General features: G+C 44.7%; 1 protein-coding gene across 4 annotated transcripts in view; it reads right to left on the bottom strand.

Annotated features, from left to right (window-relative positions):
- Positions 1-13,800, bottom strand: part of PDXDC1 (pyridoxal dependent decarboxylase domain containing 1) — a 53,965-nt gene extending 40,165 nt beyond the window's left edge. For 2 of the 4 annotated variants that reach the window (XM_039233633.1, XM_039233631.1), the window contains exon 1: positions 13,605-13,800. In XM_039233633.1, coding sequence (XP_039089564.1) covers positions 13,605-13,625 — 21 coding nt within the window. In that variant the 5' untranslated portion in view covers positions 13,626-13,800. Of the gene's footprint in view, positions 1-11,587; positions 11,683-13,212; positions 13,422-13,604 lie in introns of those variants that run through there. The other 2 variants (XM_039233634.1, XM_039233632.1) reach the window with 2 other exon arrangements.
- Between the last annotated feature and the right edge of the window lie 2,157 nt (positions 13,801-15,957).

Here is a 15,957-nt window from a genome sequence, read left to right as displayed (position 1 = left end):
GGAGAAGGGAGCTGGAAGGACGGCCATCACATCAGAGGGTATCTTTTCAGCTCATTTCCTTTTGTTTTTTTAAAATAATATTTTTTACATGTTCATTTATTTTGAGAGAGAAAGAATCCCAGGCAGGCTCTACATTGTCAGTGCAGAGCTCAATGTGGGGCTTGATCCCACAAACCCATGAGATCATGAACTGAGCCGAAATGTTTTATTTATTTATGAGAGAGAGAGAGAGAGAGAGAGAGAGAGACAGCATGAGCAGGGGAGGGTCAGAGAGAGAGGAGACACAGGATCTGAAGCAGGCCCCAGGCTCTGAGCTATCAGCACAGAGCCCGATGTTGGGCTCAAACCCACGAACCGTGAGATCATGAGCTGAGACGCTTACCTGACTGAGCCCCCCAGGCGCCCCTAAATAAAAATTTTTTCTAATCTTACAAAATTAAACTCATTTTCCTTTTTCTTAATCTCCCTAGCAATCTTAAGGCAGACAAACTGGTTGTCTTGAATCTCTGTAAGAGTTGGGTTATAGTTACAGAGGCTCTCTTTTGTTCCCCTCTTACTCTTCAAGTGTACATTAAGCATATTTACACTCTGCTCTCTTCATATTTCCTACTGCACCTAATCATATATTATATGGAATAAATGTACAATAGGCTGTATTACAGTCAGTATTGCAGTATCTTCTCAAAATTGTTTTTAAGAAATTCTACTTAGGGGCGCCTGGGCGGCTCAGTTCGTTGAGTGTCCAACTTCGGCTCAGGTCATGATCTCGAAGTCCGTGGGTTTGAGTGCCTCATCGGGTTCTGTGCTGACAGCTCAGAGCCTGGAGCCTGTTTCAGATTCTGTGTCTCCCTCTCTCTCTGCCCCTCTCCCACTCAGGCTCTGTCTCTCTTTCTCAAAAATAAAAGTTAAAAAAATATATTAAAAAAAGAAATTCTACTCAGTCTATCAGTATAAGTACAGAAAATGTTAATTCTAGAAAAGACCTTAGGCATCTGGTCTAGGGATCTTCCACTTGTGTTCTTCTGAGTCTTAGGACTCCCAGGAAGGTGGGGCTTTCAGCTCCCTGCCCTCCATTAAGAAGATCAGATCTGTTTGGTAACAATGAGAGCTTTAAGTTTCACCTATAGAAAAAATTATTGAAAAGAAAAAAAGAAAGTATAACATGTCAAGTTCTGGTCTACTATTTTATAAGTGAAGAAACTAGGCCTCTGAGAGGTAAAGAGACTGGCCTAAGGTCACAGAGCTAATAAATGATGGCGTGGTGCCAGAACCCGGGTTTCCTGGCTCCTGCTCCTATCAGATCACAATGACTCCCAAAAGGGATTATAAAATAATCACCGAAATGATTTTTACACAAGACAGAAAAATCATTTTAAAACTGGTATTTACAGGGGCACCTGGGTGGCTCAGTCGGTTGAGCGTCTGACTTCAGCTCAGGTCATGATCTCGCGGTTCGTGGGTTTGAGCCCCGCGTTGGGTTCTGTACAGGTAGCTCAGAGCCTGGAACCTGTTTGAGATCCTGTGTGTGTCTCTCTCTCTGTGCCCCTCCCCCGCTTATGCTCTGTCTCTGTTTCAAAAATAAAAAACTATAAAAAATTTAAAAAAAAAACAACCCTGGTATTTACAATAAAATCCACAACTTAAATGTCACAGATGGGTTAGAATGCAATCTAAAAAGGTCTCAGTGTTCTCTGTTAATGATTATGAGTAGCATGAGGAACAGATAATGGTCTAGAGAATTCATCTTAATTCCTCAGTCTACTGGTCACGTTCCTTATTATTCTCATCTCCTGTGACACTCCAGCATGTCCCCAATCATCTGGCCAAATGAAAAGATACACAGTTTTGCCTGATCCACCACACCTCCACGTTTCATGCTTTAACACTTGCCATGTCTGAAGTGCCCTTCTGCCTTTTTTCTCTCCAGCTATTAAATCACAATTCAGTCCTTCTAAGAAACTTTTATGGATAAAGCCATTTCACTCTCTCATATTCTCTTTAGAGATATCAATACGGGGCCCCTGGATGGGGACTCTTGATTTCTGCTCAGATCATGATCCCAGGGTCACGGGACTGAGCCCCACATCAGGCTCCATGCTGAGTGTGGAGCCTACGTGAGATTCTCTCTCTCCTTCCCACTGCCCCTCTCCCCTGTTTACGCGTGCTCTCTAAAATTAAAAAAAAAAGAAAAAAAGATATGAATCCCATTTTTTCCAAGCCAAATAATCTGAAACCTGTTGCTTGACAAACACAACTATATTTACGGGGACAGTGGAACAGGACACTTGAAACCGGGGCCATCCTAACATGCAACTGCTGCTTAGGAGTCTTTACGGCCTTTACTGTGACTTGTCTTCGAGATGATCTTTCCAGTACACATATTCTCTCCAATTAGATTATAAGCTTGCTGAAGGCAGTGATTCAGACTCTCACTCATTTTGATTGCTTTTGTAGGATAAAAGGTCTCCAGTCAGCTTGACTGTTGGGCTGGCATGTTACTGCTGACATCGCTTAGGAAGCCACAGCATACGGAGCATCAACATACTGGCTCTAAGGGCGACACAGCTAACGTTTCCGACGGGATCAGAATACATTTTTCAGTTAAGAGCAGACGAAATAGTTGACTCAGTTTATAATTCACTACTTGTGAACAATACTTATTTTCAACACCAGAACTCACATGTGATAGTGCGATGCTTACACGGCAAAAGGCAGGGGGGAAATGCAGCTTCACGTTCTGGGTGGGAGTCTGTCTCTGGTGGGAGTCTGTCTCTGTACCCAGCACATGCTTACTGAGAGGAGTGGCTTACGTTTAAATTGTTCTGGCTCCTCCTCTCTTTCAGGAAGTGAAGTTGGGGGTGGAGCACATGGCCGGAAGTGGGTGGGTCATAAACATATACAGTTAAGCTTCAGTAAATTAAATGCGAATATATGTGACCCCAATGCCACAGACCCTCAAGTGCCTGTTGTGTTAACTGGATAATCCAAAAGAGAAAATGTTAGCCAGATGCAGAATAATATCAAGCTCTGTCAGGCAAGGAATGCTCTAAGAAAAACATGTATTTGTTACCTGGTTCCTTAAAACTAAAATCCATGCGTCCATAAGCTTCCAGTGAGAGCAGCCTTGATTATCTTAACTAACACTGCACACCGACGAGACCGGTTACAGGGCCAGACGCGCCCGCTGTGTGGTAAATGTTAGTAACAGCAAGGGCATCAGACAGACACAGACAGACCTTCCTCAATGAGAGGAAGATTGAGTTGTATAAAGATATTTTTATTATCGATATCTAGATGGAGACTGTTTCAAGATTTTTAGAGAAGGAAAAACAGCATTCTGTGCTAAGTTCCTAGGAAAACTGGCCTTTTTTTTTTTTTTTTTTAAATTCCTTAGCCCCAAGCACAGAGAGTCTAACACAGAAAAAGGGCTCAATAAGATCTATGATCCTTAATAATTACTAACAGTTACCAAACTCCTTACTATATTCCGGGCATTGTGCTAACTTACCACTGTAAATGTATTACTTCCTGACTCACCCAAAGGCACAGATCATGTGCCTTAGGGCCTATTCTACCCCAGAACCAGTGCTCGTAATCACTGGGCAATGCTGCTTCTCAATTTCATCAAATAAGTAAACACAGCAACTCACATTTTGAGCAAGCCCTGTACTCAAAAGTCATAGTTAGAGCTAAGGCATCTTAAAGATGATCCTTGTGTGATTAATAGTTAATAATAGATAATTAATAGATAATTAAATAAAAAGAGTATCAGAAGACTCTCCTTATTGGTAAGATTTCACAATCTCAACTACATGGCCAAAAACTTAGCATCCAAACTAGGGCACTTTCAAGAGTGAAAGGAAGCACTATTAGTAATTTAGCCATGACAACAGGTATAAGCCGGGACAGTCCAGGGCAAACCAGGCCTTCACTAAAATGCTCACATCATCATTCCACCCAGTGGAGCCCATGCAAATGTCTGTGGTCATGGCTGTTTGAGTTATAAGGTAAAATCAAAGACAACAGATAATTTGCAAGTAGTGCCCCTGAAGGGCAGGTACTGGTACAACAGATTTCTTTTCCTACCTATAAACATACCTGAATACATCCTCCCTCCTTTAAATATTGAGTCAAGCGACCTGACTGAGAATCTTTTTCCAGAAACAACTTCTGGAAATACGTCCCTCTGTTAACAAAATCATCATTAGATTCCCATCATCCCTTTTGAGGCCGGAGGTCTTTAGTCGGCTTCCTTTCTTTCCATGGTCTTTCCTTTGGACCTTAAGAGCCAGTCCAGGTAAGAAGTATGGGAATATGGTGTCTTCAGATGCTTCTGTACGAAAGGGAGCGGGGGCCGACTCAGGCCTCTGAGCAGGACTTGTAGGGTCTCCTCTCACCCTGGGTCCCTCAGCCTTAGGGGCTTGCAGCAGTCATACTTTAAAAAAAAAAAACAAAAAAAAACCCATGGGGCGCCTGGGTGGCTCTGTCGGTTAAGCGTCCCCACTTCAGCTCAGGTCATGATCTCACAGTTCTTGAGTTTGAGCCCCGCGTCAGGCTCATGCTGACAGCTCAGAGCCTGGAGCTGCTTCAGATTCCGTCTCCCTCTCTCTCTGCCCCTCCCCCGCTAGTGCTCTCTTCTCTCTCTCTCAAAAATAAAATAAAAACATTAAAAAAAATAAAAAAACAAACAAATCACAAACCCAAATAGTGCAACAAAGCATTTACAGAGTGTGTACACCTAATCATGAAACCCAAGTACTCATTACTGAGGATTCAGAGGCAGCGATTAGACTGTCAGTCATTAGACTATGCGCTTATGAATTACACTCAGCTAGGGCTGATTCTGCTGTGTAATGAAGTGGATTCATTATTTTTGTTTCAATTATATCGAACATAGATGCGTGGTAGGGCTTAATGCAATCTCAGGGCTCCTAAGAAGAACCACTCAATTGTTTGCAATGATTGTCATGGAACTGAAACAGCTCAGTGTGTAAAACAGGCTAGACCATTCATCATTTTATGAGCATTTTTCTTGAGAGCCATTTTTATACTAGGCGATTTTCAGCACTTGCAGTGTGGAGTATTAAAATATCCTGCCACTATCAGAAGAAGAAAGAATACACTTGTAATGTTCACAAGTATCACCAACTGAAGTTCTCACAATTTAAACGGAGAAAAAAAGTCAAGAGTGAAATGCAAGGTAAGACAGTAAAGGAAGTTGGGGAGTAATTCTTGAGTTTTCAAAAAGCTAGTAGGAAATTCTAAATTTATCGGGAAGAGAGCTGCACAGATTAATGAAAAAAAATCACTTATTTTTGCTTTTGGCTAGAATTGTATCAACTCAGTATAAAGCAGCACTGGTACTATTCCCACCCTTATTTGGTATATATTGTATTTATTATTTTGTTTGATTTCATTTTTCAAAAACTGGTCATGACCTGCTACATTGATTTGACACCCCACATGCAGGATGGATGTTGGCAATTATAAATAATCAGATAAACGATAATTTGTTAATAAAGTTTATTTACTAAGAAGTTGTTCATAATAACCTTTTGAAAGTGGAAACTGCAGTAGAATAATAATAATCCTAAGGCATAATATTTTGGGAACTACTGCTTTACAGTCACTTTTAATATGTTCTCAGCTTTCAGGGTACTTGGGTGGCTCAGTGGTTAAGCATCTGACTCCTGGTTGTGGCTCAGGTCATGACCTCACAGTTTCCTGAGTTCAAGCCCTGCGCTGGGCTCTGTGCTGGCAGTGCAGAGCCTGCTTGGGATTCTCTCTCTTCCTCTCTCTTTGCCCCTCCCCTACCCATGCACCTCTCTCTCAAAGTAAATGAATAGACCTAAAAATTTTTTTTTAATGTTCTCAGCTTTCAAGAATGCTTAAACGAGCTCTTATATACACTTTCTTCAGTTGAACCAAGTGTGACAAAAATTACGTATTTACTTTCATGTGAATTGGGGGAAAAAATAAGGCCTCAAACTCTGAATTCATAGACCCTACTGTTTAGCAAAATCTAAGTTAAAAATAAAGTGGAGGGCAGATTATGGGAACAAAAAGCAGAGCTGGGATCCACTGTAAAGAGGCACAGGGAACTTCTTAGGGAGATGCAAATGTCCTGTGTCTTGATCATGCTGGTGGTTATATCTCTGTATATACGTGTCAAAACTGAAACTGTAGCATTAAAGTGGGTAATTTTACTGCATATAAACTGTCCCTCAATCTTAAAAAGGTAGGTAAAGGGACTTCAAGTCAATTTAAAAGAAATACTAAGCAGGGGCACCAGGGTGGCTCAGTCGGTTAAGCATCTGACTTCGGCTCAGGTCATGATCTCATGGCTTGTGGGTTCGGCCCCAAATCAGGCTCTTTGATGACAGCTCAGAGCCTGGAGCCTGCTTCAGATTCTGTGACTCTGTCTCTCTCTCTCTCTGCCCCTCTCCTGCTCATGCTCTGTCTCAAAAATAAACATTAAAAAAGAAAGAAACACTAAGCAAATAAGTGCAAGTGGTACAGTGAAGTGGCAAAATTCAAAAATGGTACACGAATAACTGCTATTTGGGAAACACAGAGCTAACACTTTAAGGAGAAGCAGCCCCCAGAAAAGAGGGGGAAAAAAGTAGTCTAAAATGTAATTTAAAAATATATAAATCACAACATTCATCAATAGAAGCAAATGATACTGTAGTTTCAACAAAGTTTTTCAGGAGAGGAACATTCACAATCGGGGAGTGTTCTAGGGTTATTAACAAAGACAAACTGAGGCACGCGAGACCACCAGCTGTTCGTACTGGACAGGAGACTGTGGTGTCACCAAATGCTCGTTTACAACATACGCATTAGACATAAAAATCACCACCTTCCTTCAACCAATCAAAGTGATCAGAGAAAACTCCAAAACACTGTGTTTCTAACATACCCACTACTGTGGCCTTCCAAGCCTTCTCAACAAGGTTATTCCCAGACAGTGATAATCATGCAACTGTCAACTCTCAAAATCACTGAATTTCCTCCCCAGTGAAAAGAGAAACAGTGCCTGCTGTCCAGCTCTAGTTCCCCAAGTACCCCAAATACAGCGCATCTCTGAGAAGCAGCCAGAACACAGCAGCAACTGTTCCTTTCAGGTCAATGTCAAGAGAAAATGACAGGAATATTCTGGGATATTGATATAGGGCCCTGCAAACCCGGCTTACCTTTCTGTAATCTCAATTTCTACACTTGTAAATACTTTGGCCTGATTTTTAAAGACAAGTTTTTCATTAAGAACGAGGCACTACTGGGGCGCCTGGGTGGCTTAGTCGGTTAAGCGTCCGACTTTGGCTTAGGTCATGATCTCGCGGTTCGTGGGCCCCGCGTCGGGCTCTGTGCTGACTGCCAGCTCAGAGCCTGGAGCCTGTTTCAGAGTCTGTGACTCCCTCTCTCTCTGACCCTCCCCTGTTCACGCTGTCTCTCTTTCTCTCTCTCTCCTAGAAATAAATAAAAAACATTAATAAAAAAAATTAGAAAAAAAAAAGAACGAGGCACTATTATCTAAGAACTAGATACTCCTGGAACATCTTATTTTTAACTATCACGGACTCTATGCTTGAGTGTGTCTGGGAGAACATGAAGTACACTGCAATCACTGGCTCGTTAAGTAGCATAATATTCCTAGTTGAAGAAGGATAGGCAAATATTGAATAGGGCATTAGTATTTAATTTCACCAATTGGTCAAGAAGAGAGGCAGAAAAGAACACACGGGGGAAAAGAAGGGGCAAAAATGCATGGCAGAGAGGTAAGAGGTAAAAATCCGGTAGAGATAAGGAGGCAGCATCAGCTCAAACCTGTCACACAAGTATGCAGAGGGTTAAACAAAACAAAACAAAAGCCAGAGCATGCAGACAGGGCTCCAAGTCTAAGTTTCTAAGACTGTATTCCCAGAGACCACTAATCTAAAGAAGCCATTCACTCAGACTTTGTATCATGAATAAATATTTCCTAACAACTACACAGATGGAAAATCCCTGCACATCAGCCAAGCTCTATTTCTACATTTACTAGTTTATCTGGAATCACACGCTTATTCCAGAACACAAAAACTGCTTTAAGAAAAACAGGCTATAGTCACTGGAAAATGTAAGTCTTTCACTGAGATATGTGTGTCCTAGGACTCATTGGAGATGGAATCAGAAACACAAAGATACCCATATCCTCACCAGTGTCCTTCTGTCCCACACTGAATTGGAACTCTGTAGGATTAATGTTGCTGGCCTTATCTTTTTGAGGAAAGGAACCCGTCAGTTCTGAAGCCTTTGTATCTATGTGTCTTCAGACCTTTCGAGCTGAACTGTGTGAAAGTGCCAATGCTCAACTGTTTTTTTAATATTGATTGATTTTACTTTAACTTATTGAGAGAGAGGGCGCAAGTGGGGGGGGGGACAGAATCCTATAAGGGCAGAGAGAGAGGGAGGCAGAGGAAGGGGAGGGGGAAGAGAGTGAGAAAGAGAAGGAGAGACAGAGAGAGAGACAGAGAGAGAGAGAAGTGGAGCTCACCTTAAGCAGGGCATGAGCTCACCTGATGTAGGACTCAAACTCACCAACTATGAGATCATGACCTTGAGCTGAAGTCAGATGCTTAACTGACTGAGCCACTCAGGTGCCCGTCTTTTTTTTTTAATGTTTATTTATTTATTTTGAGAGAGAGCACAGGAGGGGGAGGGGTGGGGAGAGGGGGGAGAGAGAATCCTAACTGTCAGTGCAGAGCCCAACTTGGGACTTGATCTCAGGAACCATGAGGTCGTGACCTAAGCCACCCAGCCACCCTCAAATGTTTTTAATGCACAAAATTACATTTCACAGGATTCCACCTAATACAATGTCCAGTCTCACTAGGATCCTGAGCAGCTCACTGCAGTTAAAATGTTCAATGTCATGGAGTTGCATTTTAAAGTGGAGGCTTTATTTTGCTGTTTCTGCTTTTCTGAATACAGGAAGAAGGTTATGTTAGAAAAGCATACTCCTCTCTCAGTCATTTGAAACTCAGAATGCATTTTCCACAGAAATAAAACGGGGATGGGATCCCAGGCTAGACCTCAAAGGCTACCCAACTTTCAGATAACTAAATACTTCACATTTAATAAAGCAAAAACGACTGCAATGACAGAAATTAAATAAATAATAAATTTAAAATAATGAATATTTTAATTTTGAATACTGCTTACAAAAAAGCGATTTCATATTATGGATACTTGACTGGAAGCATATTTTTTATGTCTAACTTCAAAATATGAAGCAGATTTCCTTTCCCTTAATTTATATTCTACCAGCAATAATATGAGGCACAATCATATAATAAAGTAGGCATCCACAATTTATATTTCTAAAACACTCTAGAAAAGCTACGATTCTAAACTAAATATTCTACTGAAAGAATCCCTTACACAAAAATCTTTCCTGGTCACTCCATGCATTCCCCATTTTTTCCTTAATTTGATACTTTTTACCCCTCCCTGTTATATAAGGATTTGCCCCCCACCAGAACGTAATCTCCTGCAAGGATCCCATCTGATTTACCTTGTGTTTCTCTCAGCACTGGGCTCTGACCACAGTTGGCCTTCAATAAAAATTATAAATCAAAGCAGGTTGTGCTTTAGTAAAAAGAGCTGACATTAAACTCAAGCAAGCCCTATCTATCATCACAACTCACAATCCTAGACATGGCGAAACCCACACTGGAATGGGGAACTTCCAACGGCTCTGCACGGACTACCTCCGTGATCCTGAATAAATAAAAAAATCACTGAGGCTATAAATGTTTAGGATCGGGGACTTTGTACCACGTTTTCCCTGACACCCGGTATTTGATAATCATCTACCGCTTTAGCCACCTTGCACCTGTATGCAAAACCCTCACATGATGATGATATAGGGATCAGCTTTAAATGAGTGCTAAAAGTATAGGCTATCCTCTCCTGGCTCCTTTTCTATGTAAGATCTACCAAATCAGACCACAGAAAATGGTTATTTCAAATGTGGCTAACTGGGATTCCTTTAGTGAGCTTTTAAAATAAAAAACAGGATAGAGTTGCTGGTAGTATTCGTCAGTAATAACCAGGAATGCTCCAGTCATGCTCCTACTGCTCCTTGTAAGCTTATGAGCAGTGAGATGAAAGAATTTCCAAAATCAGGTCCAAGGGGGAGGGGGTGACTTGTGCTCAGAATGAGTACAAGAAAAAATAATGGGTTGGGTTAATTATTTAGATCAGACCCAGGGTCAGAGCTGCCTCTTTCAGAGACAAGAATTTGACACAGGACAAATAAATGAGCCCCTCTCTAGAGTGGTGTGTGGCCACGGAAATGTTCTACATCGACACCGTCGGGTAGTCTGGCCACAAGCCACGCTGTGACTGAGCACTTCAACTGTGCGGACCGAAGAACTCCAGTTTAGATTTCATTTTATCTTAATTAATCGAAATTTAAGGTTAAGTAGCCGGAGGTGGCTAGTGGCTGCTGTACTGGACAGCAGGGCCCCAGGGAGCCACTGCTTCCCGGGGAGACTGTGGCTGTCACGCTGCGGGAAGTGCTCGGGCAGAGGCCAGGGATGCTGCTGAAACACACAGCCCACAGGACGGCCTCTCACAACGGAGAATGGGCGGGCCCACAAGGCAAGCGGTGCTGAGGGCGAGGCACTCTGCTTCCAGTCTACTCAGGGCTGGAATTAGAGTAAATGCAAATAAATTGCAGTACACTCTGTCTAAACACAATCCGCAGGAAGAATGAGCTTTTCCAAGCAACAGGGAAAGGTCTGGACTGTGGTACAAGTTAAAAGTAGCACATTTCTGCTTAAAAAATGTATGTAGGTGTGTTAACTTCGTAAGATCTAAGGCATCAGAATAATTCCTTCCTGTGGCATTTTTTTTTTTTTACTTGACTATTAAGCTGAGTAAACACTATGTGACGGGGCCTTGTTCCTTATGAGCGGGACGTACGGTACTGGGGTGCTGAGGCTCCCATACCTACTCTTCTAGTTTAAATTCCTTGCCCCTTCACTGACCTATCTGGTTTCTCAGACCTAAGTTCAGAGACGACGGACACTGCTGCGCGGCTCTGTGGTCCCAGGTCTCCCACCCACATATCATCTAAAGAAAAAGCACGCGTTACAGAATCACATCCGGACCAAAGGGAACTCAGTGCCTGATTCTCCTAAATGATGACAGCATACTACACTTTAGAGAGAGCAGTTACTTGAAATGAGAGAATGGGAATCAAATAACGTCATGGTTTCTGTAGCCAGTATAAATTATGCAAGGATCGGTTTAAATGGGATCATTCAGAATGGCTCAAATAGTTCTCATATTCATATTAGCAGTGTAGAATTTTGCCCCAGTCTATTCCTCAAAGAAGCAGGAATAATAGACGCAATTCAATGTTTCTACGTTGATTCAAACTGTTTTTCTCAACCTAAAATCCTATTCAACATTCGTGTTACAGGAATTCTTTTTTCTGCCCACTTAGCACCAGTAGAAATTGCTCATCACGTATGCGGCCCTCCGCCGCTTCAGGGAATATAAGAATAAGACACAGTCCTGGTTCTGAAACACTTACATTCAGAATTTCCATACAGGCCTGAGGCGGAACCTTCTGGCCCACACCTTCTGAATTCCTGACGGATCACTGCCATTTCTGCCCGTGCTCCAGCCCCAGCACTCCCCGGCTCTCAGTGCCTCTTCCCATCTTCATCTGGGGAGACTGAGGTCTTCATCACCCGCTGTTACAGGGAGAGACCAGTGTCCTCTACTAATCAAACGCCAGGAAAGCAGTATCTCAAGCAGGATTCTGACCCACTCTTTTTTGCAGATTTGCCTATAAAAAAACTATTCTTGAAGGAGAGATCACCCCAGTTCCCTAGGTTTCTCACTGAACAGACACAGAGCCCTCCTGGCGTATGAAACCAGACAGGAAACATCACTGAAGGGATCATCTCAGCACGACTTCAGGGCCGGCTGTGGGTGTCACACACAGGACCCAGACCAGGACTTCCCAGCCTCAGCACCACTAACATTTCGAGCAGAGTTTTCTCTGCCGCGGAGGCTGTCTATGCACACAACAGCGGTGCGGCCTCGGGCTCTACACACTCGGCAACCGCCGCACCTCCCGACCCCACTGGTTGTGACCATCAGACACATCTCCAGACAAGCCGCCAACTGCCCCCCCGGGGAACGAATCGCTGATCTGGCCTGGAACTCCACGTACCACAAGGCAGACACTGTACTCATCAAAAGCCTGGGAAGACTTTATCCGTCGCCAGAAAAACAGGTTAACGCTAAAAACATACAATCCTTTTCTTAATTGCCTTCCGCCCCATCTATGCGACACGACGGGGGGGGGGGGGGGGGGGCTTCTGCGTGCCCATGAAGACACCTGGCCCAGCTGGTACAACTGCTTCCTTCGACTTTCCAGCGGCAAGGGAACAAATCTACAGCAGCTGCCGCACCGAAAAACGACCCAGCATATTACTGCTCCCAGTTCAAGATGAAAAGAAGGCAATCTTAAAACACTGGCATTGCTCCGGAATTCTACATGTGCAAAAAAAAAAAAAAAAAAGGCCTTGCTCCCGAATTCTACACGTGCAAATAATAACAACAATCGGGTCTGCACAGGCAGACTCCCAAGCTTGAAGACGGAGAAGGGCTTCGAGGGCGGGCAAAATGTCAGGTTCTGAAGCCAGGCATCCAAGCTCCGGTTCTCATTTACAAGCCCTAAATCCGGGACAACCAGCATCCATTTCCCTCGCCAGAGCAACCGGCCAGGTGCATCCTCACGCTGCTGCCTCCCCAAGACAAACTAGAGGAGAGAGCTGCTACCAGTGGATTTCAGACTGACGCGGGGGTCCCCCCTGGACACGAAAAGGGGGGAGGGGGTGACAAGCTGCGGAACAGCAGCAATCCCCAAAAGGCAAATCACAATCCAGAGAAAACGCACCCCTCCCGGACCTCGGGGGTCTTCACAAACTACAGCGCCGGACTCACGTGGGGGAACTTGTTAAACAAGCAGATCCCCGGCCCGCCCCCACGAGGTTCCCCACCCAGGGCCGAAAATCTGGGTGTTTACCAAGGGCCCCAGGTGATTCCTAGTCACGCTGAAGTTGGAAAACCACTGCTTTAACATTACCCGCCCCCCACCCCCACCCCCACCCCTGCGCTAACTTGGGAGACCCAGAGAAAACCTACAGGCTTGCACTTGGGTCTGAAAACGCCGGGGGTGCTGTCCAGGCTCTTCTGGGGTCGCAAGCTGTTAGCTCCGTCAGCCGGAAGGCTGAGCCGAGCTCGGGCAGGCCCCAAGGTCGGCGTCGCGGCACCCGCAGTGGGCTCCCGGCAGAACCGGCGCCGCCTCTCTCGGCCCACGGGGACCCGCGGGATTTCCGGCCCCTTGCCGTGACCAGGCCTGAGCCGCGAGCGCCCGACCGGGCGTCCTCGCGGCCAGCCGCCCCCACCCCCTCAGGCAGGGGCAGTTAGCCCCCCAGTCCCCTCCCAGGTCACAATGGCAGCTCGCGACCGGGAAACAGTCGCCCCGGAGGCGGAGGCGCCGGGCCGCAGTGCCGCCCCTCAGCCCGAGTACAGACCTTCTCCAGGGACGCGTCCATGGCTGAGGCGGCCGGTGGAGCCAGAGAATGGCCCCGAGGTCCGGGAACTACTTCCGCCTCCCGCGCCCCGCCGCGGTTTCCACGCTGGCAGCGCTGACGTCCCCCGCGGCCCCGGCCGGCGGGGCGGAGACCAGGAGGAGCTGCCCGGCGTCGCCGCGGGGTGGGAGATCTGCGGGTCTCAGAGAGGCGGGGCGGGGCGGGGCCTCTCGGGGTGGGCGGGGCCCTCCAGGCTTCCGTACCTGGCCGTCACGCCGGCCAGCCCTAACGTTCCCAGGTGAGGGGGGAGGTCCGGCGGAGCCGGTGCGAACTTTCACGAGCCCGTCGCAGGCGTCGGGGTAAACGTAGCATAACCGCAAGTGATCACTCCTGCACTGAGAGGCTGGAAATACTAGTAACGCACCTGTACTTCCGGGCCTAGGCCTCCAAGTTTTCCGCAACTGTCAACATCCCTCAGGAATGGAACAGGCCATGCACCACAGGAAGGCGGGGCTAGCGCGCACGCCCGCACATGCGCAGGATGGCCAGTTTGCTAGGGGCGGAGGAGTTTGCGTGGGCTTCAGGTGTTAGGTTCCCAAGTGGTCTCGGGTGTTCGAAAAGGGTGCTGATGCGAGCTGGGGCATCTGTTTCAGACCTCACCGCGGAATTTCAGACGGAAAAGACTTTGAAACAACTGGTGCGGCTTCATTATGTCAAGCCATAATTATGACTTGTCAGGTGATGATAATAGATCAGCTGCTGCTGTTCCACTTTAGGGCACAACAGCTCTATGGTGGAGAGATGGTTTTCCATGTCCTAGTGCTAGTCTAGGTGGGATCCAGACCCAAGCACCGTGACTGCTGCGCCTGTCCACCGCACAGACTGTCTCCGTAACCGCTTCCACCCCTTCCACACATCATGATGTGTTTCTAAGGAATGGGAGAGGGCAAACATTTGCTTATTATATTCCTCTAATGGGGAATACGGAAATAGACTAGTCTACCACGTTTGCAGTCAGAAAACACTTCAGCAAGGACCAATGACGTTACAACCACAAAACCATTGCTTCTATCTCCTCTTTCGTGCACATCTCTTCTGAAATCTACCTAAATGACTGGGTCACATTTTCAGTGTAGTAATTACACGTTTTGCCCTAACTTGTATTTGATAAATTGCCCAGTTAATAAAATTGTTTTCTACCAAAAGAAGCTTTGTGTGCCGGTTCAGAGTGTACCCTGGGAATTATTCAGATTCTTCAAAGAGCTCTGCAAACAGAAGAAAAGATTCATGTCTATTTATGCCTTACAAGATCTAACATTGAATGTACCTCTGCTTAAGCAAATCACTTTTTCCAACTTATGAAAATTTTCAAACATTTAGAAAAAGTTTAAAGAGTTGTACAATGAACACCCACATGCCCACTTTCTAGATTCTACAGTGAACATTTCCCTATAGTTGCTCTATTACATAAAAATCTGTTCAATATATCCTCCATTTTGATACATGTCAAAGTTGCAGACATCAATATATTTCATCCCTGAATATATCAGCATAGATACCATTAAAAATTCAAATTTCTTGTAAAAAGATCTTATTTGTAAGTAATCTCTATACCAAAGTGGGACTCAAACTCAGGACCCCAAGATCAAGAGTCACATGCTCCACTGACTGAGCCAGCCAGGCTCCCCCCAAAATCGGGTAATTTTTAAAGCCACCTCCAAGTATCTTTGGTTTATGTCACAAAGTAGATTCTACAAAATAGAAACGAGAAATGAAACTAACCTCTTCTATTTTATTTATTTTTAAGATTTTATTTTCAAATAATTTCCACACCCACTGTGGGGCTCGAACTCATAACCCCGACATCAAGAGTCGCATGCTCAACGGACTGAGCCAGCCAGGCGCCCCTAAGCTCTTCTATTTAAGAGCTTAAAAGTAACCTTTATAACATGAAAACTATTCCCCCCGTGAAAAACTCGGAATAATTGGTTCATTTAATATTTACCCAAATATATTTATTGGCTGCCATCTGGGACAGTCAGGTGCTAGAAATAAAAAAATAAAACAAGATCCACACAAGCATCCACTGTTTAGAACAGAAGTTTTTACTTTGGGACCCAGGGGGAGGCCCATAAAACTCCTGAAATTATATTCAAAATTTTGTATTACAAGTACATTTGGGGAAAATGTCCACAGCTTTCACTTTATACTCAAGTCTGTCACACACAGCAAAATAAGTTAAAACCATTTGGCTTGTGGATGGACAGCTATGTAAATGTAGCATTCTAGGAGCTAATACAGACATATGAGAAAAATATTGTAGGAAAACAAAACATGAAACCACTCATTGTGAGAA

This window comes from Hyaena hyaena, unplaced genomic scaffold (genome assembly GCF_003009895.1).
Source record: "Hyaena hyaena isolate Hyena2069 unplaced genomic scaffold, ASM300989v1 scaffold_76, whole genome shotgun sequence".
Taxonomy (NCBI): Eukaryota; Metazoa; Chordata; class Mammalia; order Carnivora; family Hyaenidae; genus Hyaena; species Hyaena hyaena.
The sequence above is the reverse complement of the archived record's forward strand: the minus strand, read 5'-3'. Positions and strand labels throughout refer to the sequence as shown.